Source organism: Coffea arabica, unplaced genomic scaffold (assembly GCF_036785885.1).
Source record: "Coffea arabica cultivar ET-39 unplaced genomic scaffold, Coffea Arabica ET-39 HiFi ptg000200l, whole genome shotgun sequence".
Taxonomy (NCBI): domain Eukaryota; kingdom Viridiplantae; phylum Streptophyta; class Magnoliopsida; order Gentianales; family Rubiaceae; genus Coffea; species Coffea arabica.
The window spans coordinates 295641-314000 of record NW_027266262.1 but is presented as its reverse complement, the minus strand read 5'-3'; the positions used below and the strand labels follow the sequence as shown (position 1 = coordinate 314000).

Sequence of the window (18360 nt, the reverse complement as noted above, 5' to 3'; positions counted from 1 at the left end):
GTCATGATTCTGGTAAAGATTGTGGATGTGATAGCTGCATATAGACTTGCTCTGGCTTTCGATTTCCTTTGTCTCCTCTCATTATGGTGTTTCATTTGAGCAACTGTTGGATTGTTTGGAAGAGGAAGTACTTCATAATCATCCTCTACAGCCTCCCACAAATCATTTCCACCAAGATACGCTTCCATTCTGACAGCCCACATTTGATAATTTGTTCCATCAAATATGGGAGGTCCAAGTTGATAAGTAGAGGAAAATTCTGGATTCATCGTAATAAGGGTAAGTGTTTAAACTCTCTCAATCCTCACAGATCCCTTGACAGGTGCCGAACCTGTACAATAATAAATACCTACTCGAGAAAAATACAGATTTTGTATATAGCGGTGAGTAGGGTCGAATCCACAGGGACTGGGGATAATTCGTTTCTTCTAGAGTCCAAGGTATGGGGGGTTTTGGATTAAATGCCAACTAAATAAATTAACTGCAGGAAATAATTGATTAAAAGAAATAATTAAGGGAAAACTCTAGCCAAGGGTACACTTCAGAAATGGTTCAGGCACTGATCATTGATTCACAGATAATTTCAAATTTATTAATAGATTAGTTATAGTTGCCCTGCACGCGATAAACAACCAACCTTTCCTTACTTTCTCGATAGTTAAGGTACGACCGTTAACTATTTCTCTAACCCAAAAACAAGCCTAGGTACGACCGTAGGGTTTAATTTCTAGATTGCATTAATAATTAGAAAGATCCAATCCTAACTAACAAACACGCTACGAGGGTTTGTTTAAGTTAGATCGTATGTTCCCCTGACATAAACCCAATTACGCCAGTTGCTACTGAGATAAAGATAACGAACAATTACGGATTCAATTATCCCTATTTAGCAAAATAGCCTATGTGAATAATTAAATATTGCACATCTATTCAATCACTCACACGAGCTATAGCAATTAAAAGCAGGAAACATATAAATACCAATAAATTAAGGAAGCAATTAAAATAAATTAAATCTCACAGTAATTGTTGAACCAAGTCTTCAGTTGTCCCCTTGACTAGAATTAAGAGGTTAGTCCTCCATTAATGGAGAACAACCATGCGAAAGAGCTAAGAAAAGAAAACTAAAAACTAAACTAAAAGCCTAAAACTCGTGTGTTCCCCCTCTCGTACGTTTTTCCCTTTTTAAAGCCAAAAGGAAGTCTAATGCTATCTCTAGTGGTCCCCACACCAAATTCAAAGTCCAATTCCATTTCACAAGCTTTGTACGTTTCTTTTCCTAGAGTCCAAATGACTCATGCTTCTTATCCGTGGTCCCCGCACATGTGGACAAATCCTCCAAAGTACTTGTTGTTCCAAGTCTCTCTACGTTGCTTTCTTTGAAAAACCCAAATGACTAAATGCCTTGCACTAGATTGTGGTCCCCACCAATTCAAGGACCCAAAGGTTGAAGCCCTTAGAAGTCTGCATTTTTCCATACAAGTCCCTCCTTTTTGGTAATTTTCTTCTTCAATCCCTGAAATTGGGTCCAATACCAAATATAAGTAAATATTAATAATTAAAATAATATTTGGCAAGGATAAAAGGGGAAATTAACAATAAAATTGCTAACAATTAACACCCTATCATCCCTCAAGATGAGAGCTCTGGTACCACTTTGTTGGGTATTAGAGCAGAAAAAGGTAAAGCAAGAGTGAATACTTTTGTATTGCAGAAGTCTGATTTTTATTGAGTCATAAGCCATGCTTTTATATAACATAAACAAAACAGAATTAGAGAAAATCTGGAAAAAAATCTGCTAGAGATAAGATTCTAGAATCAAAATCATATCAAATACTTTGACTTATCTATTGCCTAAAAATAGCAACGTGAACAACTAACTGCTGCAATCTGTTAGCAGTTTCACAAAACATGCTATTCAACATAATCTGGAAGAAAATGGAGTCAACTCCAGCTTCCACCAGGTCAACCTGGAAAAATAAATTCCACACGCAAACACACACACAATCGCTCGCCCAGTCTCCATCCTTTACCATTCTCTCTTTTACATTAGGGGACATAATAGCTTACAATTTCTGCCTATCAAGATATGAATCGCATTCAGTTAGCCAATCCCATATTGTTATCAAAGATATGAATGGTATTTACTGTTTTTATTTTCTTTTTCTTTTTTTGGCTGCGAAAATGGCTTATCTGCTTCTGCAGTAAGATATAATTCTACGTCTGAAGTCTGGAGCACGATTTTTTTTTTGTAATGGACTCAAAATCAAGTGACATGTTTAAGCCACCCCTGATCCCTGATAGGGTAAAGGAATACAATTGAGGCATAAAAATGCTAGATTTGTTTAATAGTGCCGCAAGAATGAGACAACAAAACCATGTCAAAGTTAGTAAAAACTTTGGTAAGAAACCAAAAATGCTAACCATTGAAGGTGACTTGAATTATTTTGAATTTAGCTCAGATGTTATTATATACGTCTTAGATATCATATGGTACAGACCCTTTCCACTCTAGTAATGGCTCAGCTCAGCTTGCTAAGAATCAGCACTGTCTTTCGTGTTAGAGTCATGTCTATTATGGTGCACATTATCTTGGTAGAGTCAGTTGAACCAGTGGGCAGGAGATACAAAGCCTGCAAGTCTAGAAATTGTGAAAATGGTCCACAGATAAGCTACACTGTCCAGATCATAGAAGAAAATTATCCAGATTGTTGTGGTTATCCAGGGTTTGAGTTATCCTGAAAAGGAAACAAACCTGTTTATTTAACATCTCGAAGTGAGTACGTTCTTGAGTGCCACCTACCAAAACCAATCCATCCGGTTGGTGAATGCTGAAGTTCTGAATGCTGCATGTATTGCTCCCCGGGAACTTTTTGCTTTTGATCGGTCTTCAGTCAAATTTGGCCACAATTTTGCCAATCTCTGCTTGTTTAACGATTGAAACAGCTCCTTTCCTGTTGAGTTGAATATAGGCAGCACCCCATCATTTTGTGCTTCCGATACTCCGTACCACTCTTATGCTGTTATAGAAGATGGAAAAATTGAGATCAACTCTAGTGTAATGCCTTGTCAGTCTCATGTTGCTGCACCAGTTGACCTGGAAGGAGGGACAAATAATTCATCAATAGAGAATTTAGACTGCGTAAAGTTGTTGGAAAATGGATTTACACTTACATGGAGTGGAAATAGTTGCAAAGAATGTGAAAGAAGTGGTTATTTTGGGTTGGAAGGAAATGAAATGGTTTGTTTCTGCACTGCTCAGCCCTACAAAAGGAATTGCAGTGATGATAGAATTTCTAACAATTTTCATCTGTCTTAACTAGTTGTGCTTCCTTTATAGTTGCCTCCCAAGTTAGTGCCTTTCCCTCACAAATATCTTTATTAGGAGCCCAAACAGTGAAAGTCATGTGAATTCGTGAAAGTTGATTTGAGGCTCCCTCTAATGCCAATTCTTGAATGAATGAAAGAAAGACCATCCTTCTTCCTTGAGTTAGAAGTCAGAAACGTAGGAAAAATCAATGGATTAGGGTTTAAGAAGAGTTAGAAACACGTCGTCTTACTCCTGCTAAAAAGAAGCATATGGTTTACTAACATCAACAAGTTATTGCTCATTTATATGGCATTAGAAACATCATCATTTTGTGCTTGTTAAGGGTACATAATTAGGCTGCAACTTGCTTTTTTCTGGCCTTGGCAATCATGATTCTGCTAATTTTATTGATCAAGAATGTTTCTTTCTGTTTCACTTCTTCCTTCTTTTTCATAGCCATTTAATTTTGTTGGGGCAGGTTGTGTTCCACGTTCCACAATCTAGAAATGTTATCTAGCTAGTGGTATAGAGATTGTGGAGATTAGGTGCATGATTGGCTGCTAAAAATCAATTCTTGTGACAGATTTGCATGAAATTGACAAGGAATTCTTTTCTTGTTACCTTTGTGTCTATTTCTTCTTTTGCTTTTGATTTTGGCCCCCGGTGGGCAAGGATGGGTGCCATAAGCCACACTACATCAGTCAAGTCCTTGAGAACTTTAGGGAGAAGGGACAGTTTCAAATAATCTCCATGCCTTCTCCAGGGACCAGTATGGGAAAACAAAAAAAAAAAAAATACTCAAAAAATGTAAACAAGAAACTTCCTGGTTTTGAAGTCACCTATACAGCTGCAACTTTTTCTGAATGTGTCTTGACTGATTCTTATTACGGAACAATGATATAAAATTAGGTAGAGATGAAATCACACATCCAATTAGCTGATCTCAGAACTCAATTCTCGATGATCAATCAAGAGGACCTGAAACAGAGTTGTTAAAACCATCTATACAAATTTCTGAGGTCCACATAAGGTTAGAGTTCTGTGGTTCAAAAACGTGAAGTGCACTTTCTTTGTTGAAGAGTCAAACGAGTCAAGTCTTTCTGTGGTTTAAGTCGTCGTGGAAATTGGGATGGAAAATTCCTGCCTTTCATATGGACCAACCAGCAATTTTCCACAAGTCTTCGTTAAAATTTCCAAGTCAACTGGCGTGACAAAGATGGAGCTGGTTTTTCCCTTCTCGTCGTTACTTAGAGTACCTGAAGCTTAGCGTATTAAAATTAAAGTAGTCCTCATGATTTGATTTCCCTTAGGTTCTCTGTTTCGCTTTGGTATGTTGCTAGATAATAGATAGGAAGTTTGAGTATGGGTTTTGGATTGTTTTTGGCTTTCTTTTTGATTTCTCATGTCCTGCCTCTCTCGCTCTCGGCTGAAGAAGATGGCAAATCCACTGATGCTACTTGCCCAGAGAGTTTTAATTGTGGAAACCTTACTGGGGTACGCTTCCCTTTCTTCGATTCGTCACATTCTTCTCATTGTGGCCTTCTCAAGCTCAACTGTGAGGCGATGCAATCTCCAACAATTGTATTTGACTTTACAGAAGATCTATGGGTTGAAGCTTTAGATATGCGCAACTCTGTGATCAGGCTTCACGACTACAAGCTTGAGCATCTTTTGGCTGTAAAATCTTGCGAATATTTCGACTTTGGTGTTATGCCTCTTACGAACTATTCTTCCATTTCATATTCGATTCTGCCAAATATTGCGCTCTACGGATGCAAGAGAAGCCCCGAAACAAGCCAGAAGCTGGCTGATTCTTTCAGCGGATACAAACAATATGACAATTGTGGTGAACCTAATAATGGCTTCATCATTTACTATCAAAATCCAGAACATCACGCTCCACCAGTGAACCTCGGTGGAGACATTCAATCACTCTGTAAAAATGTCACTCTTCCCGTAGTCTCCCGGCATGATTACTCAGAGAACGCCGACTTGTTTCAGTTATTGACTGCTGAGTTCGATCTTGAGTGGCATCTCTCTGAAGATTGCTCTAATTGTCAACTTGAAGGACACGAGTGTCGGATTGAATGGAGTCAGAGCTGGGTTCCGCATTGTGTCTATCCTAAAAAAGGCATATTAATACTATTTTACTGATTTGTTCTGCCTGCATTTGTTTCTTAGTTGGCAATTTTACAATCTTCTTTCTTGATTGTTTATCATTCTGGATGCAGTATATAGTCCCTCATCTATTCTTGTGCCCGAACTGACCCCCTTTGCTTTGATTAACTCTTAATGCAGGAAAGAAGAACTTGAAAGTCATTCTGCCCATAGGTACATACATACTCACTGTTACTACAATGCTGTATGTGGTTTAGAAGTACAATTACGCCTCAAAACTATCCAAGAAATTGATCTTTCTCTCGTCATTTTGTTCCCCAGCAAATTAAGTGTCAAAACCAAATTTGAGGTAGCATGATCTTGAAATGTGCTTTTTTTTTATGTTTTTCAGTTTTACCTATTAGTGCATCCATAGTTATAGTCCTGGCGCTCCTTTTTATTCGGCACCGCAAGAACAAGATGAATTTCGCCTCGTACTTCCTCTCAAGAAACACTTCAGAACCCTCCTCAAATCTGGACCTTGAAGGTGGCAGCGTTTACTTTGGAGTGCCCGTCTTCTCCTACTCTGAACTTGAAGAAGCTACTAATAGTTTTGATGCCTCTAAAGAACTTGGAGACGGAGGTTTTGGAACTGTATACTTTGGTAAGGAACTCAAAACTGTGAAAAATTCTGTCTCAAGACTATGAATTCTGAGTTGCAACAACCTAACATATAGATGATTTGTCAACAAACTATATGATATATAGCATCTAATTTTGTAGCCAATTTTTCGTTCTCTGCAATCCAGGCAAGCTTCGCGATGGAAGAGAAGTAGCAGTTAAGCGTCTTTATGAGCACAACTTCAAGCGAATGGAGCAATTCATGAATGAAATTCAAATTCTAACCCGTCTGAGGCACCGGAATCTTGTTACTCTATATGGCTGCACTTCTAGACGTTGTCGTGAACTCCTCCTTGTTTATGAGTACATTCCTAATGGCACAGTTGCCGATCATCTCCATGGTGATAGAGCCAAGGATAAGCACCTCACCTGGCAACACAGGATGAATGTTGCCATTGAAACCGCTGATGCGTTGGCCTATCTCCACAATTCAGATATTATTCACCGTGATGTGAAGACTAATAACATACTCCTTGATCATAACTTCTGTGTCAAAGTTGCAGATTTTGGACTTTCCAGGCTGTTCCCAAATGATGTCAGTCATATCTCAACTGCTCCACAGGGGACTCCTGGGTACGTGGATCCAGAGTATCATCAATGCTACCAGCTTACCGATAAAAGTGATGTTTATAGCTTTGGTGTCGTCCTCATTGAGCTCATATCATCAATGCCAGCAGTCGACATAAGCAGGCACAGGCATGAGATCAATCTAGCTAACTTGGCAATAAACAGGATTCAGAAATGTGCGTTTGATGAGTTGATTGATCCATCTCTTGAATACAAATCAGATACCGAGGTTTGGAGGATGACAACTTCAGTAGCAGAGTTAGCTTTCAGGTGTTTGCAGCTTGAGAAGGACATGAGGCCGAAAATGGAGGAGGTCGTGGAGACCTTGAAGGAGATAAAGAATTGCAAAGATACTTCAATTGATAAGACAGATGAGACTGATGAAAAGGCTGTTGAGTCTAGAAAAGCAACAGTCGCTTCGCCAGAATCAGAAGACATTGTATTGTTGAAGAATGTAAAATGTCCATCTTCGCCGAATTCCGTGGCTGATGTATGGGCTAGTAGCTCCTCTACTACTAGTGCTAGTAGATGAGATCCTTGCTCACTTTTCCTAGAACTTAAGTACACATCAATACACCCATTTTCTGTGCTGCAAATGAGCGAATCATAACACACACACACACTCTCTCTCTCTCTCTCGGCATTTTGTATTTGATCCGCCGTCCCTTCTTTTCCAAACATGTATGAGAAAGTGAAAGAGCTATAAGTGCATACCAATGTACATAAAGAAATGCAGCTGTCTTTTGAACTTTGATTTCATCTCATGGAATTTTCTGAAATAAATGATCTCTTGGGGAATTTGAGAAGGGAGAAATCAAGCTTTCTATGCAAATTGCGCCATAACAATGCTTAGGTCTTGGTAGCCCCATGTGGGATTTAGGCAGTCTTTGCTTCAAGCTTTTACTAGAGTGAGAACGAATATTGAGGATGATATACAGTTTCTCAATTTCATAGCTTTTTTTTTTTTTTTTCAATCCAATTTCATAGCTCTTACTTATCCTAGGAATACTACTAATCACAAGGCAAACATGCGCAACAGCCAAGGCGCTGTAACATGTTCATCCTATGAAAGACGAACAAAACTCTTTTAGCTGCTCAAGTCAAGCCTAATGGCAAGTTCGCGGCTGCCTGTTGAGAGATGCAATAGCGGCTAAAATTCCTCTAAATTCAATGGAGATAATATCATTGTGGTTTTTTAAGCTTTCGGGTATAGAGAGGCACCTAGCCACAACCCATTTACTATAGGAAAAATCAGTGGCCATGATTAATACAAATCCCAACGACACATTGAAATTCCTGAATCCGAAAATGCAATGGTGTACTGAAAACTCTAAAGCTGGGGTTCAAGCTGGCAATGGACACAACCAGCAGTTGTAGCTTGAGTAGAAAACGGAGGTCAGGCGTAAAATGCGTGAACCATTGGAGACATTGAAAGAGATAGAATGGCAGAGACATGTTGCAGAATTAAAAGAAACAGATGTTACAGAGTGCAAGACTCTTGAATCTTCTGCAACTGCAAATTAGTTAAAATCTTCTTTCCTTTGCCTTGGAGGCAGTTTGGGTAGGTCTAGTTTTTCCATCGTACCACCAGGAAACGAAGCTTCAATACTCTTGCATATCTCTTCCTGTCTATGTTTTTGGGGACGAGGAGTAGGCAAAAGGTTTAAGATGGAGGGGGCATTGGCACAGAAACAAACATCAACATCATGAATAACATTGTCCAAGCTTATAGTAAAATGAATCTACCGCAGGAACAAGAAAAAATAAATCCATTTTTTTTCGTATTGGAACTTGGAATCCTCCAACAAAAAGGAAAATTTACACGAAAGAAGACGAAGCCACCAAACAAATACAACAAACAAGCTCTTGCGGTAACTAGCTGAGAAGTACAAAAACGAGATCACTTCTCGTAGTGATCTCCCTATAAATAACAACAAAAACCCACTTAATTTTGTGGAACCTCGGTTTTAAAGAGGTTATAATCACTGTCTAGTTGTTAGCTTGTCAGGAGTTGCCAAAGGAATAAAAGTTCTTTGGTTAGATGTATTTTGAGATTGATCTGAAACACTGCTCTTAGCTTCATTTCCTGCAGTACTATTCTGGGAATCAATATTGCTATCAGGTTTAGGTTGTGCTTTTGAACGCCTCTCTGCTGGAGGAATAGCACTCTGCAAAAATCTATGTATCATTTCATAAGATGTAAAAGTAATAACCGCAGATGGAGTTGTTCTCAAAAGATTAGTTGCACAGCCACGGTAAAACCCAGGAAGACCCTCTCTAAGGAAAATCTTCTTAATGCAATCTATAACACCTGCATAATGGATCTCAGGGTTCCTTAGTCGGCCTTGCTCTTGCAGCCTGGAACGCACAACCTGGTGTACACAACAATCAGACATTCTGATGGGTATCAACAATGAGATTGTAGCCAAGTGAGAAAAAGGCATTTTTGCTGCAAAGTGATTTGTGATGTATTTACAAAAACACCAAGTCCTACCTCATGTGGGTAAGTCATTAAAGAGGCAACAACTTTAGACATTGAAGAGGCAATTGCAACCTCCCCAGGTCTCAGCTCATTGATTTTTTTGCTATCTGAAAAGCCAAAACCAATATGACCACAGAGAATTAGACATTACGTGAGAAACAAATTCTTAATCCAAAAAATCATTTAAAAGAGTTAAAAGATCTCACTCCTTTTTGCCAAGTAGGCCTTCAAATGTTCATATGCCGGAAATTGGATTGCCACGTGACTTATCCCAGCTAAAGATGGAAGAAGGCCACTGTATCCACCAGAGAAAAAGGAATTGGAAAACAGAATGATTCTTGAGTGGAGATATATGCTATGCATCCAATAATTGTCAAAAGACAATTTGTCTAATGCATAATTCACTCGAGCACGTAGGATAATGATTAAACAGTCCAATGGAGTCTCAGAAGTTCTTTGCACTAAGTAAAGAACTTGGTGGAATTAATGGAGCAAGATTTGTTCATTTGGATTTGAGTAGATCAAGTTGCACTGACCTGTACCATCCTCGAATTCCTTCTTCATGTGCTATTCGTCTCAAAGCAGATAATATGCCATGGTAAGGAACCACACCCTGCCTCATTCTCTGTGTCTACAAAAAGAAAAGAAAAGGTTTCAAGATTAGAAATGTACAGAAAAGAAACCTAGACTAAGGAAAACTGTTCAATAAGAATAAAGGTATCTCAGGTAATGCCAAAATAATAACGAAAATATCCCTCAGTGAACAGATAAAAGGCTACTAACTGTTAGACACATGGCCATGACCTATAGGTTCGATAATAATTTCAGGCTTGAATAAACTGTCCCTTTGTCATAATGATGGCCAGCATGAAGAAATCTTGAACTTGAATATGTATGTATTCAGAATACAGGGAAACAAGCATTACATTTAAACATTGTGCAAGTAACAAGTTGTCCAGGCCACGACCAGTTAAACATCCCGTAGGTAACTTGACATAACAAAGTTGCGGGCCCGACTTAAATCTGGTAAGTGAATGAAATGCTCCAATCATCTTCATGAGAATTACACTCTTTTAGGGATCACAGAAGGCTCAGCTAATTGGATTTCACAATGCGTACACACTCTTTTGTTTGCACTTTCAAAAATACTACACTGCAAACGGAAATAAATTGCAGAATTTGTTCCATGCTGACCTTTTGTAATCCATCAGCTCTCTTAACAAATACACTTATCAAGAGGAATAGCTAAACAAATTTATGCATCTTAAATATTGGCTAGATACCTTGAAGTAGGACAGGAATGTAGCTTTCATGCTACATCAAATTGCTCAAAAAGAAATGCCTCGGTTTGATATATGAATAGAGAATCTTTCAAAAGAATCTAACCAGCAAAGTTGAATTTCTACATTATGACTGAGCATAAACAACATCAACATACCTGGAGTCGGGTCTTAACAACCCACAAGGGATTTGCTGCAACAGCTGTTGCAGCCCCAGCACCAGAAGCAGCAATCACATTTGCAGCAATTGTTGACTGACCACTGCTATCCACTGCATGTCCACCATAGGACATTGTAAGAATGTAATTCCTAGTGAGTAGCAAAGATTTAATGGTCTGATAACCACTATGCATCAAGGCAGGCAAAAATCTATAAAGTTATAAACATCTATACAAAACTCCAAGCATGAGAGAGCAAAGCGGTAACATAGAAGAACTAACCATGTGAATGCAACAGGCTTTTGAGATGTCCGTAAACAGAGAAGTATACCTGCACATTCACATGAGCTTGTGTCATTAGAGGACATATGAAGGAAAAGGACAGCAATATGTTCTAATGCCAATTAAAATGAGCAGAAGATACCTGCATACTTTTGATAAGAAAAGAAATTACTTCCCACTTGCTATTAGGTGGAAAAACTATGATGCAGAAAGGATAGATGCTACTTTAGCCTATAATTATGCCTAAAGCATTCAGAAAATTGTGTTTAAGAATTAGGGTGTGAGCATATATTCTGGTTACAATCTATAGTGTTTTGTCTTTATCAGATAATAGTCACATGGGTCTGAAATTAAGTAATCTTACCTACTAAGAAAGGAACAAAAGTTGGATATATAGACGTAGAAGCATAAATTTTGCTGGGGGCACGAAAAGAAGAAAAGGATTTTTTTTTCTCGCCCTCCCGCAGGGGGGTAGGGGTAGTGGCGGGGGTGTTAGCAGCAAATAGCCACACAGTCCAACAAAACCATATTTTGGCTGATTCTATCACATATAGAAGTTTCATAGAGTGTATCTGACCAATATCCCAAGACTCAAATATTTAGAGCAACCAATATATGCAACCCACAAGGGAAATGACAGACCAATCTGACTATATTCTCATATTCCATATTGCATAAAAGTTTCAGATGTTATAATTGAAAATACTCAATAAAATGATACTCACTGCCCAATTTGGAAGTAATGCGGCTAATGTGGGTGAAAGGCCCCGATACAATCCCCGGAAACCTTCATTTCGTACTATATTTTGTAGGCTTGTAATAATGACACTGCCTGAAAGTTGCCAAAAGATAAAAAGCATAAATTGCATAGCAAAATATTTATTTTGCCCAAAAATGAAGAAAAAGAATAAGAAGGAAAAGAAATTATACAGAAATCATCTAAATTGGAGGTGCTACTCCTATTAGAGGCACTTAAGATTACTAATAGGAGGCATTTAAGATTACTAATCTTGGGAACCTGTATGCAGATAGTTCGCTGAAACCAATTATGGCTACGAGATTTATATTGTGCAAGTCGAGCTAATTATGCTAGACTGACATCACTAGTCACACTCATCTAAACAGCTCATACGCTGCGAATAAGAATCATGCACAAGTTGTCTAACCTTAGAAATGCTACTAATATAGCTACTACACTTACTTAAAGTTCTTGCTTTCTTCTGATCACAATAATCATAGGAACACTGGAATTGTACCAGATCCAGAATATTTCCCAATTGTTTTTAGTAGTTCAGTAATCAAATGCTTTTTTCAGCGTTTTATAGGCCAAAAAAGGACTTTAGTCCACCAAGAATCACTCAACGCAGAACATGAGCAGCTTGTAGGCGGAATATATGATAAAACCATCTTAACTAATATTTACTTTAAAAGATGTGCTTTAGTGCCACATTCGCACGCTTGGTTGCAAATAACAAGTTTAGTAGGCACCCAATGAGCTCAAATACAGAAAAATGTAACAAAGAATCCACATTTAAAATATATGCAGATTAACATTGCAACGAAATCCAGCGATGATCCATGTCCACAAGCCTATTTGTTCTGGCCAAAAATTCCCATTTTCAAGACATTGCTTGTTTAACTTTGCATAGAGATAAGCATGATAGATCACCCGAAAAAATAACAAAATAAGAAACGGAAATGTTTAAATCATTCAATAATCAAAAGTACAATACACACCTCTATGACCAGAACGAGCCATTTCAGGCAATCCATAAACTTGCAATCTTGTTTTAATTACATCCAATGGACATACAAATGTGGCAGCTATTGCACCTATAACACAATAACAGAACAATTTTTCTGATCAAATTAAATAATTTACACAGGGAAAAGAATCCCAATTCAACTACATTTCAGCTCAAACCAAACAAAATAGTAAAAATTAGGAATGTGAAATAAAGGCGAGGCAAAATTGAGCTGAGTGGTTACCTGCAGCGGCACCGGCGCCGGCGTCCCATATGATCTCTCTATAGCTCCGACAGTAGCCGCCGCCGCCGGCGGCGCTGGACATCCTGATCGATGCCTTTTTAAAAATCTAAACTTTCTAATTTGATCCCAATTTTTATAGAATTACATAAGTTACAGGCAAAATTATTGATACTACTACAGAGTATATCTATTTATACTCATATACTGCTATTTTTAATCATATATATATTTTTTATTTTTTAAATTGGGAAAGGGGGCTGTTGCGTTGATCTGAAGTCCTTAGGACGTGTTTGACACTCGGGATAAAAAGGTAGAACGAAGAAAAGAATGAAAGAATGAAGAAGAATTGTGCTTTTGGAGCAGCCCTACACAAAGTTAGGCTGACCGTGTCGAGTCGGGCACGCCTTTCGATAAAGGACAGAAATAAAAAGGGAGAGAATTTTCTTGAAAAATTAGATAAAGCAGGATTTTTTTTTTTTTTTTTGCCCTTTTGGTTCATTTACTAATTTTATCAAGATTATGCTTATCGAAAATTTTTATCCATTCTATATCATTTTTGCAAGAAACTTCCGTTAGCCTATGACAGTTGGTGTATTTTGTTTTTGGATGTACGTGGGGGAATTATTCGAATTTTTTCTAGAATAATATTACAGTGCTTTTTGTGATATAATATATATAAGATAAAAATATTTTTTTTTTTACAAATAATAGACTATCAAATTTTTTTTGGGAGGGAAGTAGGAAAATTTGGAACAACACTGAAAAAAAAGGCTATGCTAAGTAGTGAAGTTTATATAAATAATTAGTTTCAATACTAGTCTATTAATTCAAAAAAGGATAGGGATGGCACTCGAAAGCTGGCTATGCTTTACAAAAAAGACACTAAATACAAAGTAAATCAAAGAATTATTTCAGTAAATTCATTAACCTTTTGCTGTTTAGCATCTGTGGAAAACATGTTTAAGGAAATAAAATATTTTTGTGAATCAATTTAATTTATCTAGTTCCCTATTTTTCTACTCCATGCATATACCATATGCCCTTTTTTTTTTTTTGGGGAAAGCAAAATACCACGTTGCCTTATTAACTTTGAATTGCTGACTTGACTAATAGGAAGTGACTTTGGAAAAGTTTACAGTCTACTCCATGAAAAAAATACCATATGCCTTATTAGCAACTACTGAATTGCTGGCTTGACTAATAACAGAAAAAAAGTTCATTGACATGGACTGAGGACCAAATAGTTGAAGATTGAACATAAGAAAGAATTCTCCATATCTTCATCTTGAACTCGTCAGATTCTTTTCCGGTTCAGTTTGGAACTCTTCCGAAGACCCCAAAAAGTACGTAAATAATAACTATCAGTTCATCCCAATAATTTTAAAGAACGTCAAGAAACGAAAGGAGTACTAAAAATCGGCAAAATAATACAAACACGACAAGATTTCTAAGTAGAAAAAAAATTCAAACACCTTCATAATAATACCATATATTTACCTTCCATCTTTTTATTTAGTGCAACCGGAAGAACTCGAATTCGAGATTTCTTGCTTACACTCCCTTCCCCTCGTACCACCCAACCCAACCCCCCCCTTCATAATAATACCATAAATGTGGAGCTTGTTAATTTTTCAATTACTCTAAGTTAAGAGGTAGAACCTCTCTACCACGTACTTTTTTGAAAATTTTTAATAAACGGGTCGGGGTTTATACTTAATTCCCGTCATTTCTCGGTTGTGTCCTTAAAAAAAATGACTAAATTCTTGTACAAGTTTGATCAAAGTGACAATGTCCCTGCATTCAAGAAGACCGCAAACTCCATGATCATCAACTTGCCACGCAGGCAATTTATTTGCCCACTCTCATTTTGTATTTTCGAAATGATTTCATATGGATTTGGAGATTATCCTACACAATTAAAACTGTAATTTCCCTATTGGATGTTCGCAAAATTCCTATTTCATCAGGGAACAGAAGTATATTAACTGCAACTTACTAATTGTGTTTTAAGTACAACCAGGCGCCAGCTTAAGGAGAATTTTGGCTGCTTTATTTGCAACTAGTATCTATTGAATTGAATTCAGCCATTGAAAAGTGGGCATATTTAAGGAGCTAGACATCTAAACCTATAGCAAACGAATTCATTCAACAAGAAAATAACTGTCTCAAACAGCTAAAGAAAATTGCAAGGTAGGAAACGGTAACCATCAATCGATGTTTAAGAGTTACCAAAACCAGGAATTTGATGCTTTAAATTTGTTGTACAAGGCGTGAATTAATGCGGCGAATTAGTGCACATTCTAACAAGTACCATCCCTCAACAGCTAGTGCGATGTTGATTGTTTTTGGCTTCATTTGCATTGAGAAATTTGATGAAATATTTGAAATTCACGCAGATCATATCGCTCTAGTTACATGGATTACTTTAAAAAAAAAGCATTTGAGTTTGCAATTTTTCAATTATCTAAATAATTCTGAAAATTAGGTAAATCTAAATATTTCTTGAGTAATCTAAACAACTCGAGAAATTTGTGAAGATTTCAAATCATTCGTCAAATCCTTCAATGCAGCCAAAGAGATAATTTTTTTCAATAATTGTTGAGAGTTGAGACTATCCTCCTTTAATATGCATTCATTCTCCTTTATTAGTAACAGAAGAGAAGATATCAACTGGAGCAAAATTTGTGATTTTGGGAGGCCAAGAATTGAATATACATCTCTCATGAAAACGACTGGCAATTATTTCTTGCGTACATATACAGTTGCCTACAGGTTTATAGCAATTAAAATCGTTGAGTGATGTTGCGTTGCATCCCGCCTCATCTCACGGCCCTATTTAATTCTGTCTCCATGTGGCCTTTGGGTGAGGACTAGAACTAGAAGCTAACTCCATTAAAGTCTGCACAATGCTTTTCCTTCTTTTGGCCGCTCGAGGGCTCGAATATCTTGTGCCGCATTGTGATTTTTTGCAGAAAATTTTTTATATTTTTTATGAATATATTTTTTAATTATCATTTTATCTCACGTACATTAAATCGTTATAATATATTTTTCTATAAAAATTCCTAAAAATAGCAATCCGAACGGGCTAGAGTCCCGTTCAAAATGTATGCGCAAATTGTAATAAAGAACACCTCTATCTCTATCTACTAAAGGAACAAGAATTTTAGCTAAGACAGTATTAATATCTTATTGGTTAAAAAAATAAAATAAAATGTCTCACATCCAATTTTCAAGAATTTTTTTACATTATGTCTCGCATCGAATTAATACTATGTGGTATGTCTCACATCCAATTTTCAAGAATTTTTTTTCAAGATTTTTTTCACATTAATACTCCGTTTATTGCTAATTAATTTTGAGATGAAATTCCAAATTCTGTTATTATCATTGCAAAATCAATTCGGAAGGAGATGTTGCTCACTGAAAGTGAAGATTACTTGGGTTTACTTGTTTCCAGCAGTAAACCAAAAAAAGAATTAAAATAAAATAAAATTTTAGAGAGACTACAAAAGGACTGCCACCACCTCCACCACTACCACTTTTGGGACCACCGATCACCGCCACAAGCTGCAGCGGCACCGCCACCACTTTTGGGACACCTTTTTAAAAAAAAAAAAAAAAAGAAAATAATTTCCACCAAATATGCAGCTCACCATTCCTTGCAGCTGTTTTTTCGCAAGCAGGACAGTGAAATCCAAACGTGGTAACTGCGTTTTCTGGTAAGCCTATAATTAGGCTTTTCACAGAAACACATGCAAAGTGCAGATGATCTTTCCGCACGTGTCAGCCTTTTTTTTTTTTGTTTTATCTCCTAAAAGGTCCCATCCCTCCTCTCAATTTCTTTCTTTGCTTAGTTTTTACATTTTAATCACTTAAACTTTTCCATTAAAAAAAGAAATGGTCCATTGATTTGGATAGAACATAGACACAGACTCAGCAGAGCGGTCACTTTTCCCTGTAGGTGAGTCGGTGACTTCCACTTCCACACGTATTTAGCAATCTTACTCATACCGGCTATGTTTTTAGTATTTGCTAAAGTTTTTAGTAAGTTTTGAACTGTAATACTAGTACATTTTTAGAAAGCATAGTTTAAAGCAGGGCAATCGCTTGCATCATAAATATATTTTTTAATTTATTTTTTTATATTTTAATTATTTTTTTATCTCACATGCATCACATCATAAACAGTAATACAGTAATTATTTCAAATAATATTTTAAATAATACTCAAAATTCTCCTTAAGCTGGCGCCTGGTTGTACTTAAAACACAATTAGTAAGTTGCAGTTAATATACTTCTGTTCCCTGATGAAATAGGAATTTTGCGAACATCCAATAGGGAAATTACAGTTTTAATTGTGTAGGATAATCTCCAAATCCATATGAAATCATTTCGAAAATACAAAATGAGAGTGGGCAAATAAATTGCCTGCGTGGCAAGTTGATGATCATGGAGTTTGCGGTCTTCTTGAATGCAGGGACATTGTCACTTTGATCAAACTTGTACAAGAATTTAGTCATTTTTTTTAAGGACACAACCGAGAAATGACGGGAATTAAGTATAAACCCCGACCCGTTTATTAAAAATTTTCAAAAAAGTACGTGGTAGAGAGGTTCTACCTCTTAACTTAGAGTAATTGAAAAATTAACAAGCTCCACATTTATGGTATTATTATGAAGGGGGGGGTTGGGTTGGGTGGTACGAGGGGAAGGGAGTGTAAGCAAGAAATCTCGAATTCGAGTTCTTCCGGTTGCACTAAATAAAAAGATGGAAGGTAAATATATGGTATTATTATGAAGGTGTTTGAATTTTTTTTCTACTTAGAAATCTTGTCGTGTTTGTATTATTTTGCCGATTTTTAGTACTCCTTTCGTTTCTTGACGTTCTTTAAAATTATTGGGATGAACTGATAGTTATTATTTACGTACTTTTTGGGGTCTTCGGAAGAGTTCCAAACTGAACCGGAAAAGAATCTGACGAGTTCAAGATGAAGATATGGAGAATTCTTTCTTATGTTCAATCTTCAACTATTTGGTCCTCAGTCCATGTCAATGAACTTTTTTTCTGTTATTAGTCAAGCCAGCAATTCAGTAGTTGCTAATAAGGCATATGGTATTTTTTTCATGGAGTAGACTGTAAACTTTTCCAAAGTCACTTCCTATTAGTCAAGTCAGCAATTCAAAGTTAATAAGGCAACGTGGTATTTTGCTTTCCCCAAAAAAAAAAAAAGGGCATATGGTATATGCATGGAGTAGAAAAATAGGGAACTAGATAAATTAAATTGATTCACAAAAATATTTTATTTCCTTAAACATGTTTTCCACAGATGCTAAACAGCAAAAGGTTAATGAATTTACTGAAATAATTCTTTGATTTACTTTGTATTTAGTGTCTTTTTTGTAAAGCATAGCCAGCTTTCGAGTGCCATCCCTATCCTTTTTTGAATTAATAGACTAGTATTGAAACTAATTATTTATATAAACTTCACTACTTAGCATAGCCTTTTTTTTC

At 36.7% G+C, this 18360-nt stretch overlaps 2 protein-coding genes and 1 long non-coding RNA gene across 5 annotated transcripts; 1 reads left to right on the top strand and 2 right to left on the bottom strand.

The window, feature by feature from the left end:
- Window positions 1–1784: 1784 nt before the first annotated feature.
- LOC113718893 (uncharacterized) lies at window positions 1785–3692 on the bottom strand. The gene is made up of 2 exons (XR_003454666.2): window positions 3175–3692; window positions 1785–3097 (listed from the first exon to the last, which is right to left on the bottom strand). It is a non-coding gene; the product is annotated as an uncharacterized lncRNA (long non-coding RNA).
- An 85-nt stretch (window positions 3693–3777) lies between these two features.
- On the top strand, window positions 3778–7453 carry LOC140032833 (LEAF RUST 10 DISEASE-RESISTANCE LOCUS RECEPTOR-LIKE PROTEIN KINASE-like 1.1). Of its 2 annotated transcripts, XM_072073614.1 has the most exons (5): window positions 4675–4804; window positions 4908–5441; window positions 5609–5641; window positions 5820–6071; window positions 6217–7453. In XM_072073614.1, exons 2-5 carry the CDS (start codon window positions 4934–4936, stop codon window positions 7185–7187), a joined length of 1764 nt encoding a protein of 587 aa, XP_071929715.1. In that variant the 5' UTR covers window positions 4675–4804; window positions 4908–4933; the 3' UTR covers window positions 7188–7453. The 2 variants fall into 2 exon arrangements, with proteins under 2 accessions (XP_071929714.1, XP_071929715.1); XM_072073613.1 differs by having other exon boundaries at window positions 3778–5441.
- A 952-nt stretch (window positions 7454–8405) lies between these two features.
- Window positions 8406–13275, bottom strand: LOC140032836 (nicotinamide adenine dinucleotide transporter 1, chloroplastic-like). Of its 2 annotated transcripts, XM_072073624.1 has the most exons (9): window positions 12847–13273; window positions 12595–12690; window positions 11583–11689; window positions 10858–10906; window positions 10576–10688; window positions 9674–9768; window positions 9344–9432; window positions 9150–9244; window positions 8406–9027 (listed from the first exon to the last, which is right to left on the bottom strand). In XM_072073624.1, the coding sequence occupies exons 1-9, from the start codon at window positions 12926–12928 to the stop codon at window positions 8638–8640; spliced, it is 1116 nt and encodes a 371-aa protein (XP_071929725.1). In that variant the 5' UTR covers window positions 12929–13273; the 3' UTR covers window positions 8406–8637. The 2 variants fall into 2 exon arrangements, with proteins under 2 accessions (XP_071929725.1, XP_071929726.1); XM_072073625.1 differs by lacking the exon at window positions 12595–12690 and having other exon boundaries at window positions 12847–13275.
- Between the last annotated feature and the right edge of the window lie 5085 nt (window positions 13276–18360).